Source organism: Humulus lupulus, chromosome 6, assembly GCF_963169125.1.
Source record: "Humulus lupulus chromosome 6, drHumLupu1.1, whole genome shotgun sequence".
Lineage (NCBI taxonomy): Eukaryota > Viridiplantae > Streptophyta > Magnoliopsida > Rosales > Cannabaceae > Humulus > Humulus lupulus.
Window position 1 is genome coordinate 3,890,820 of NC_084798.1, and position 10,910 is coordinate 3,901,729.

Sequence of the window (10,910 nt, forward strand, 5' to 3'; positions counted from 1 at the left end):
TTGATCTAGCAATCTATCATTTATGATCGTAAGTCACGCAATTTGGAGTGTATAAGTCGTGCAGATCCGTGTGAGAAATTGCTAGGTTTATATTTTTGACTATGGTACAGCAACCCCTTATCAAATTAAAACATCAAATACTTTTAATTCAAGCTTTTAAAAAATTTATTGAACAGGAAATAACTAGCGCAATGTATAGAGATAACTCCATTAAGGAAAAATTATTGTATTGATACTATAGCGCAAAGCCTCATTAAAAACCCTTACCGGGAAAAAAGAGTACAATGCATTACATATATATATATATAATTATCTAAAACAGAATATAGTATTAGGACAATTCTTCTATAGGGACTTCACTTTAAGCCCAATTGGTAGGGCTCTCAGTGTTCTCGACCTTCGAACAGTTTTTGATGCGATTTTTTTTTATGATCGTGTATATTGTAGCTATTTAGAGCATCATCGCGATTTTTAGAAAATTATGAATAATTTACAATACAAAAAACTAGGTTCAAACATGTTGTTGCACGTGTGACTAATTTTTTTTATGCGCGTGGAAAGCAACATGTTTGAACCTAGTTTTCAGTATTGTAAACTATTCGGAATTTTTTGAAAATTTGCAGGATGCTCTAACCAACTACAATATACATGGTCATAAAAAAATTGCGTCGAAAACCGTTCACGAGTCGAGAACAGTGATGAGCCTCACCGGTAGGACTTAAGTGAAGCCCCTATAGGAGAATTCTTGATACAATGCTACTCATTAACTAGCTAATAACTTATTGGAAAAAACTAATGCATAATTATTTACACACAAAAAGATATAAAATTATGGTTGAGTGTAGGGGTTGATGATGAGAGAATCAATCAAATCTTTGAGCAAGGTCCCATGTGTAAAACCATCTCCTTCTCTATACATCTCATGGTGCGCACGTACAAAGCTAAAAACTCTCATTAGGAGTGGCATTGGTATAGTGGTCGGATTGAGAAGCTCTTCATTGAGATCCTTCCATGAATCATTAACTTGTTGGTTAAGTTTCTCTATAGCTTCTTCTCCAGTTACACTATATTGTTTCATGTAACACTCCACAGCTGAAGCCACTATATGTCCTGATTTCCTTTGTTCCGACTATATATAACATATATATAAATACAATAATTATAATTATAGATAATTAACATTAATTAATTTGTGTGTGTTATTATATATATATATATATATATATATATAAGGTAAGACTTCGGTGCAGCAGCCAGGGCACAATTCGAGCACTTAAATAATTTTTTTTTATGACAGTGTACATTGTTGTCATTTAAGATAACCTGCAAATTTTCAAAAAAATTATAACAGTTTACAGTACTGAAAACAATTTTCAAACAGTTAAATTTTATACGCGCATACAAAAAACAGATACGGGTGCAATAATCTTGTTTTCGAAATTTTTTGAAAATTTGTAAGATGTCTTAAATGACAATAATGTACACGGTTATAAAAAAAATATTGTTTAAGTGTACGAACTATGCCCTGGCTGCACCGAAGTGCAGCCTTATATATATATATATATACATGTGTTATACCTTGTGATAGGCGATATCATTCATAACTCTTCCAACTATTGACATAGTCCGTACAATCTTAGGCAGAGGATCAGAAAATATCCAATCCATAGAATCTTTTGTTACAGCATCTCCTGTTCCGATAAAGGCCATTACTATGAGCACAAAAGATCCGGCACTGTTAAACCCAACTGGAATATATTCGTCTAACGTTGGTATGTGTTTCTGGTGTAACCATTTGGCTTCGTGAAAATAAGCTCTAACTTGAATTTGCAACTGAAAAATATAAAAGAAAAAATCACTAAATTATTCCACAAATAAAGCAAGCAAACTATTAATAAGTTAATTTCTACGTTAATCAGGTTTTTACCCCCTTCTTAGCATAGCTCAAGCAATATGATCTGTCCTTAGTAAATTCTTCAACTTCACTGTAAAACCCCAAAAGTTTCTTGTAACATAGTTTCATGTACTCTGGCAGTTGGTCAATGACACATATATCCCACCTGATCATATTGTAGGAATTGATAAAGCACTAGTTTTAATGTATATAATTATCACGTAATTAAATAAAGCTCATTAATTTATATATGTATAAACACATATACCTTTCTATTGCTTCAGTAAAAAGCTCTAGTTCTTCAAGTGTACCAAAGCTATCATAAATATCATCAATTATTGTGAGTAAAGCAATTAACTTGCTCGTCATCAACCTGATTTGCGAAGTTTCAGCCTCAAAAAACACTCCCAAAGTCCAAATGTAGCTCTCCACTATTCTATCTCTTGAAAAAGATTGCTTACTTTTATAATCAAACTCATTCCACCACCTTATAATCAATCAAACTATTAGGTAAAGTCAAACATGTATATATATATATGACAATTATTTTATAGGGAATTTCACTTTAAGACCTACTGCTGGCGCGATTTTTTTTTATGACTGTGTATATATTGTAGCTATTTAGAGCATCTTCTAAATTTTCAGAAAATTCCGAATAGTTTACAATACCGAAAATTAGATTCAAACATGTTGCTTTCCACGCGCATAAAAAAATTAGTCACGTGTGCAGCAACATATTTGAACTTAGTATTCGGTACTGCAAACTATTCAAAATTTTCTGAAAATTTGCAGGATGCTCTAAATAGCTACAATATACACGATCATAAAAAAAATCGTGTTGAAAACTGTTCATGGGTCAAGAACACTGAGAGCCCCATCGGTAGGGTTTAAAATGAAGTCCCTATAGGAGAATTCCCTTATATATATATATCGTAGGAATCGATAATAATAGAAAAAATAAAAACAAAAAAAACAAAACCTAACCTCGTAATAAAACTTAATTCCTTCTGATACAGATTTTGGAGCAAGTTAAAATCTAGTATTCCTAGTGTTAAAAGATGCTCATTATGAGAAGCTTGTTGATGGTAAACTGAGATGAAATGTCTTGCCTCTCTTCTTTCTAAGCTCTTTCTAATAGGGTGTTTTAAGGCATAATTCACTTGGTCTAAGAGAGGAGAGCTTAATTGGGAGGTTTTAGCAATGGATCCAAGATGAGTAGTTGTGAAGATCAGTGCTTCATCTAGTATTTCCTCTCCATGAACTCTCAGTTGTGCAGCTTCATACAAGCTTAACAATCCTCGAATATCACTCGAAAGTGACTCCTTAAATTTCTCGTTCTTGTACTTGTTGAATACGTCTGCTTGTTTATTGAACACCAAATAATAACCAAATAATTTTCGTTAAAATTAACATAAAAAAAATAAAAAACCGTTAAAATCAAGAATTTATGTTTTCTACCACTTATTATATAGAAGAGATATATGTGTATGGATGTAGTATGTACTTGTATACTTATGTATACTTACCGCATGGAATATTATAACCTTGTTGTCTAAGCAACCGAAAGCGCAGAGCATCAACATAAAGGTTATCATCATGATGATGGTCGTGAAGATTGTTATGCAATCGTTCCAAAACTTCATCAATTTCTTTTTCAAAATAGTAAGACAATCCCAATCGTTGAATAGCATCAATAAATTCGAGTTTCTCCAAAGGATTTTCAAATGGATCAAGATGAATGATATTATTCTTCACTTGTTTCTTCAGTTCAATAATCTTCTCACTTTCTTTGCTATTTTCCATAATTTCCTGGAAATAAAAAAAATTAAAAAAAAACAACAGTTGAAGAAATAGATATAAATCACCGAAGACTATATAATCAATCTAAACTAAACAACTTATTTGTAAAAATAATAATAATAAATACCATTAGGGAGTCATTTGAAGCACATGACATGAAATAATCTCCCCAAATGCTTGGGCTAAATTTGGCTGAATTAGGGCGTTTTTCATCCCTTGTAGTGTCGTGGAAAGACATTTTTTTTTAATTTCTTCAATATTAAGAAATAATTAGTCTTAAGAAATAATTAGTGTATCTAATTTCAAGGACTAGCTAGAGCGCTCAAGCTGAGGATGGAGTGAGGCTGAGAGCCATTGCGCACGCGCTGAGATGTAAAGAAAGCTATAAAGTTGTAAGAAAGAAACAAGAGAGTTTGCCGAGTGAATCGAGATGAGAAAGATGTGATATAATCCAAAGGAATTTATATAGCTGTGGGACTAGCTTATTAATTAGTACCTAGCTTGGCTCTTAATCTGACGTAACTTGAGCTGACGTTGGATGGACCTCTTCTACCAATATTGGTAGTTTTAAAGATATAATCTCGACCTCTTCCTGTGGCTGGTCATATAATAAGTTTTGTGTAGGTCTAGGTGTTAATTACTATATTCATATTTGGATTTAGGGATTTAATTTTTTTTTTTTTATTTAGTATTTCAATATCTGAGTTTGGGCCCATGCATTTATCGAAGTCCTTTTCTTATCAATAAATAATTATAGCCGACTAACTACCTGTAAATATGTGACCCCACTATCCATGCAAAACACTTGTTCACTTGGAGACAAAAAACCTCGTTAAATATAAGATTTAACCCTAAATCTTTGATCATGGTACTCTAAAGCAAGTAATATATAAGAGCGTTTCTTCTAAAATTAATGAACGTAATCGTTTTATATAATTAATTGAATATAATTTAACTAGTTGTTGTGTAATATATCTCTTCTATATAAAAAGTGTTTAGATGACGAAAATTATTATTTTTAATAGTTTGTTTTGTTAATTTTAATTAAATATTCTAAATATTTAATGGAATATACACTACAACATTAAAAAGTATTAGCGGCAGTAAAGTCTACCGCTAATACTATTGGGGTCCACCGCTAATTTGAATTAGCGGTGGGGTTCCGCCGCTACTACCTCACCACTAATTGTTGGACGCTAATAATACTTATTCGTTACTGACTGACACACCCGCCGCTAATAATATTATTAGCGGTGAATATTAGCGGCGAAGCCCGACACTAATAAATGTGTTAGGGGCGCGATTATTAGCCGCGGGGTCCGCCGCTAATAATTTTTTTATTATACTATTTATTATTAATTTAAAATAAATTATTATTTATTAAATTTAAATATTTTTAAAACTAATTCATACTAATTTTTTATAAAATAATCAATTGATTAATTTAAACATAACTAACATTAAAATTAATATCGTTATTGTCATTACAAATAAATGCATCGTTAATTTAATCAAAATACATAAACTAATAACTAAATATAATCATTAAGGTCAATTTGGTAATTATCCTCATCTTCAACATTTTGCTGTGGCGGTGGCTATGTCTGCAGTGAAGGAATATAAGGTTGCTGTGAAGATCGTCCAAGTGTGAGGTCCCCAAACTGATCCCGAGACTGTGGCTATATCGAGGTGGATAAAAAAGGTTGCTCCTGTTGCTGCGACTTGCCCCCAAACTCACCATATCTAAGAAATGGTTGCTGCTGCGAGGAACCTCCAAGTTCACCATACTGAGAAAATGGTTGTTGTTGCAACGAACCTCCAACCTCACCATACCTAACATTCAGTTGCATCGATCCTCCTTGAAAGTCTGTAACATTAAAATATAGTGGAGGAGACTGGGAATAGCGTCCAAACATGTACTGCTTTTGATACTGCGGAGGTTGTTGCGACAACAGATATGATGGATACTATGGAGGAGGTTGGAACTGTTACTTTGACAGTGTATAAAGGTTGTCACGACCGGAGCCCTAGGCCGTGGCAGATTTGTAATGTCCATAACTTGGGTGGTCAAAGGTCAAACTTTGACCCTCGTTGAAAAATAATCTTTATAAATGATCATTTAAGTTATATTAAATCATACTATAATTATAAGTTAAAATAATGAAATAACTCATATAATTATATATAAAAATATTAGTGATAAAAGTATGATAATTTATCATTATACATAAAACAATAATATTCCCACAGTTATGCAATCACCAAATAGTTAAATTTAATAAGTCATAAACACCCAAAATAAGACTTAGCATCCACCATTCCTCATCCCTAACTATTTCATAGCTCATTTAGATATACCGATCATTAGATTCGAAGTCGAATACATACAATGTTCAAAAGATAAGAGAATGACACGAAATAGAAATAGGCTAAACACATTGGTTCCACCGGTAATTCATCTTTTCCACGTTCGCGTCACTAGGTTCCTGGAATGGGAGAGATATGGGTGAGCTTATAAAGCCCAGTAGGAAAACAACTAATAACATAGGACCCAAAAGTTTAATACAACTCCTGCATGGTTAGCTTTAAAAACAAAACATACATCATCATGTATAAACCAAAATAGAGAAACCACAAATAATCATAAGAGCATAGCTACAAGTGCACATCACACTGTCCACTAGATCCCTAGTTCCCGTTACCCACCATAGAAAATCTGACATCCTAAACCGGGTAGCCGGACCTGATAACCACCATAAGGGGGAGGCTCAGAACACTTCCTGTATACAGATGCTAGGTCTTTACACCTACATGTGAGTGGACACCTGATCTACCTATGATGACACAGAGACTAGGTCGTGAAACAACAACGTGCACCAATCATGATCACTATGCCTCTCATTGGTATAACCAAATGCAGGTAAGCATGAAAAGAAAGAAACATATTCCCTTTATATTTTAGAAAATTGGGTAGCATAACAGCTGCATTTGAATAAAACCCAAAAATCATAATCTGCATAAATAAGTGAACAAAAATATATTTGGCACCCAGTGCCCTCAGAACAGATCAGAAAACATGCAGATTAAGTTTTCAATTTTTCAAACATTTATAAATATCAAAATTGGAATATGGTTAATGCAATTCAATACGAGTAAAATAAGTCCAATAGTCTAGTTGAGTCCCTACCTCTTTAGAATTTATTCCGAGCCCAAAGCGACGCTCCAAAGCTTAACGATGATCATAGAATGATTTAGTCCGATCTTAATATCACGTTTTTCCTACGTGCACCAAATGAGCAAACGATTATCATCATATCATTCCTTATTCAAAATCGTGTCCAATGATATATAATATGACCATATTTAAAATTTCAAGTTCCGAACCTCACCCAAGCGGTGCACAATAGCGGTTGGTGGCGGTACCGGAAACGTCGATGAATATATACTTGACATATATCAAAACGATCCTCTCGATGAGTATATCACGAAAGTACAGCTCCTTTTCCCAAATGACCTCCGGTGTCGCCGGAAAATGCTTCCAAAGGGCAGAGATACCCAAAATCTTGTCGGAGAAAAACGGCGAGTTGACCGGAATGACTTAGTGGGTTTTGTTCCTCTCTTCATGCTAGTTCTAAAGGTACCAACCACTTGCTGAGTGGTGGTCGGAGTTGGCCGGAAAACACAGTCAAAGTTTACGCACTACAACAAAATAGATGTTTTATGACTTTAATTGGGAGACATTGGAAGTCTACAATGTCTCTCACTTAGTGAGACGTTGTTGCTAGGGTCATTGTAGGTATATATCCCACGTCTCCCATTGGGAGACGTGCCTCACTTCCCACGTCTCCCACTGGGAGAGGTGGAAAGTCAAACGTTGACTTTCCACCTCTCCCATTGGGAGACGTGGGAAGTGACTCACCTCTCCCAATGGGAGACGTGGGAAGTCCCTAGGAGACATCCCACGTCTCCCATTGGGAGAGGTGAGTGACTTCCCACGTCTCCCAATGGGAGACATTGAAAGTCTCCCACCTCTCCCAATGGGAGACATTGAAAGTCTCTCACATTTAAAAAAAATAAATTAAATAAATTTATAATTAATATTATTTTAATTTGATTTAATAATTAATTAAATTGAAATAATATTAATTTAAATTTAAATTATTTTAATCTAAATTTAAATTAATTTAATAATCAATTAAATTGAAAGAAAAAAATATATTTGTTAGATATATACAAGAAATACAATATTTGTTAGAAATATTCAAAATGAACAAATATTGCATTATGTATGAAGAAAGAGTTAAAAAATTTAAAAAAAAAAACCTATCAACGAGGTCGGTAACTTTGGATTATCGGCAACATATATGTCGCCCATTCTTGTCGCAACTCATCAATTTGTGCCTCTGTATATGATGTGCTTGTTAGCTGCAAGAAATATAAAGTAAAATATATTAATTAATTATTTGATTACATTTATAGTTTAAAAAATAATTTGTAAATTTTAATTAATAATACCGTTCTCAAGTAATGCCCAGGACTCGCATGCTCAATCAAATCCTTCAACATCCTCATTAAGTAGTATCCACATGCCACATTGTCCGGTTGGTGTGGACACTAATTATTTAAAAATATGAGTAATTTATTATTAAATTGAAACTTTTTAAAAAAATGCATACATATTATTCTACTTAATTATTATAAATGTTCAAACATTTATGCTAAAGTTACTTACCTGAGGTTGCTTAATGCATAGAGTATAAGGGATCTCGACATCAGGAAGATTCATAGAGAAAAAAAGATTGAAAGCGCTGACGATCACTGATACAATCTCCTCACGGTTATTTAGCTCTAAATTCACCGGATCACAACAATAAACATGATATGCATATGGTGCCAAAATAAGCAACATCCAATGTTCATTGTATAAGAAAAACAAAAAAATTATAGCTCAAATGTTAAACAAAGAAATTATTGATATGGGTCGGAAAAATGACAAGTTTTTAAACTTACCCATGGTTCCAAGGGACAAGCATAACTTGTTCTTTTGATTTTACGTCATTGCAACGTCTGAACAGATTCTGAACACGATCGTCGAATGAACTCCCTTGAGTGGCGACGATATTAGGATTGACAAATAAAAACTTACTTTGGCGACCTTGTTGTACCACATATCTGTAAATGAACCTAATACAAAAATATGAAAAATTGTTATATGAATGAATAAATCAAATTAGAAAATTAAATGAACAAACTTATTTGTCAGATATATACCTCATGTAGCTGACGAGTACTGCTTGTCCAATCTTCTCCTCTCGAGCAAACTGAAGTATGTCATCCTTAAATATATAACAGTGAGACATATCCTGATCAAAAACTTCAGACTCTATGCCTAGATTGACACACTCGCCATCATCCCAATGAGATACGATATTCTGTAATCGTTCCAATGGAGTTTGGGCCAATTGTGTTGGAGGAGTTTGTTGTCGTCTTCTTTCTCGAGGTTGTTGTGTTGATGGAGCTCTTGGTCGTTGTGATCTGGTCCTACTTGTAGAGGGAGTCTGTATACAATTATATCAACAATTAAAAAAATTACAAACAAATATAGAATTGTAAAGATAATTATGTAAAAACATGGCATCACCTCATGAGTTACATCTTCAGATATAATGACAAAATCCTTAGGCCACGCTATTGGCGTCCCAATGGCCTGAGCAACTATGTACATGTCCAAATCAGGATATGCAAAAGGGAGAGGACAAGTTGGCTTAAGAACACTCGTAATCATAACTTGGAAGTTGTTGCCTGCCTCTCTTTCAATGAGTGTACCTGATGCAACAATGTTTGAAACCGAACCAATTGCTAATTGGCATGCTCGGCCCTGCATAAGAAACATATTATATACAAATAATCATGTTGAAGCAGTAAAGAAATTTATTTGGTTTCAGAATATTCAAGAAAGTTTAATTACCTCTTGCAAAAGCGGTTGTAGTGCAACAATGTGGTGTTCTGCTTGAGGCACTACTGGGTCCGGAGTATAGTAGGACGCCTGCGCTGGTGGCACTGGTGGGTCGGGCACATAGTATGATGATGGCGCTGGTGGGACTCCAACGTTAGATCCTGACCCGCTCTGTTGGGCCAATAATTTTCTCAAGAGCTCATCTTGTTGTTGAAGGCGCTCTTCTAGGCGTTGTGCTTGTTGACGATGCTCTTCTTCTTGTTTTCGAAATCTTTCTTCAAATTCCTTTCTAATGTCGTCATTCGAAGAAGAGGCTTTTGATTTATTTTTCGTTGAGGTAGGTGTTGGAGTATTCCAATATACTGAGCGGGACACACCGTGTCCTCCAGCCCTAACACGTCCTCGAGGCTCAGGAGTGCCCAACGCCCTCGTCAGCACATCATCAGGGCCATCAGGTGCCCATTTACCCTCAGCTTGGAGTTGCCGGTAATGATCCTATGAAATAATATTCACAGAAAGTTATATATATAAGCTAATAATTTGACATATCAACATTATTAAATATGAGCACTTACAATATTTTTTTGAATCTCAGAGGCCTCTCCAATTAGCTCTCCTTTTGCATTCCGACGACCCATGCTCCATAAGTCTGCCCTATCAAGTTCAGTCAGACTTTTCCCACTTTGTTCCATTAACATCTCTTCAATACGCACATAGCCTCCTCTAGAGAGGTTGTGATTGTATTTATTCAGTGCTCGATAATTTTGCATCTCCTCTCTCTTTCTTTGCCACTCGGGAGTTAATCTTGAGTTCACAAACGTTAACCATTCATCCGGAGTTATGACATTCTCAAATCCAAATGGCAAAGCTGGCGGGAACTCATTTGAGTATTTTTTCAAAGCGTCGTAAACGTGTACCCTAGTAAGATTAGTCTTCCAATTTCGGAAGTACTTTCCCGCATCCTTCAACATCTGTTGCTTTTGTTTGGGGTCCAAATCATAAGTTTTCTGCAAGTTTGAAAGTAATAAGAAGCATATTATCAAAATAATATATATTTTAAAAACATTAAATGAAATATAATTAATAAAAATATACCTTCATTGTGTCCCATATTTTATTTTTATCCACCACACTAACATCTTTCCAACTGTTAATGTTGATGGACACAGTTGCTCGAACAACTGATCCAAGCTGTGATGAAACATTACTTCTAGATCCACCCACTAGTTGACCATACTCATTGTATTCAACAGGAGTAAG

The 10,910-nt window shown here is 34.5% G+C and overlaps 2 protein-coding genes across 2 annotated transcripts; both read right to left on the reverse strand.

The window, feature by feature from the left end:
• Window positions 1-355: 355 nt before the first annotated feature.
• Window positions 356-4,109, reverse strand: LOC133781449 ((-)-germacrene D synthase-like). The gene is made up of 7 exons (XM_062220430.1): window positions 3,822-4,109; window positions 3,421-3,703; window positions 2,879-3,251; window positions 2,163-2,381; window positions 1,928-2,060; window positions 1,579-1,833; window positions 356-1,129 (listed from the first exon to the last, which is right to left on the reverse strand). The coding sequence occupies exons 1-7, from the start codon at window positions 3,930-3,932 to the stop codon at window positions 830-832; spliced, it is 1,674 nt and encodes a 557-aa protein (XP_062076414.1). The 5' UTR covers window positions 3,933-4,109; the 3' UTR covers window positions 356-829.
• LOC133783658 (uncharacterized) lies at window positions 4,017-10,528 on the reverse strand. Its single transcript, XM_062223306.1, has 4 exons — window positions 10,226-10,528; window positions 9,663-10,145; window positions 9,460-9,572; window positions 4,017-4,059 (listed from the first exon to the last, which is right to left on the reverse strand). The coding sequence occupies exons 1-4, from the start codon at window positions 10,418-10,420 to the stop codon at window positions 4,017-4,019; spliced, it is 834 nt and encodes a 277-aa protein (XP_062079290.1). The 5' UTR covers window positions 10,421-10,528.
• Window positions 10,529-10,910: the final 382 nt, after the last annotated feature.

Coding starts and splice junctions, on each gene's coding strand:
- LOC133783658 (XM_062223306.1), bottom strand. CDS start 10,420: ATGCAAAATTATCGAGCACTGAATAAATACAATCACAACCTCTCTAGA. Junction 10,146..10,225: donor CTGAGATTCAAAAAAATATT/GTAAGTGCTCAT, acceptor ATTATTTCATAG/GATCATTACCGGCAACTCCA. Junction 4,060..9,459: donor ATGATTACGAGTGTTCTTAA/GCCAACTTGTCC, acceptor TTTACATCTCAG/CGCGTGCGCAATGGCTCTCA.
- LOC133781449 (XM_062220430.1), bottom strand. CDS start 3,932: ATGTCTTTCCACGACACTACAAGGGATGAAAAACGCCCTAATTCAGCC. Junction 2,382..2,878: donor GAATTAAGTTTTATTACGAG/GTTAGGTTTTGT, acceptor ATTGATTATAAG/GTGGTGGAATGAGTTTGATT. Junction 2,061..2,162: donor TTTACTGAAGCAATAGAAAG/GTATATGTGTTT, acceptor CAATATGATCAG/GTGGGATATATGTGTCATTG.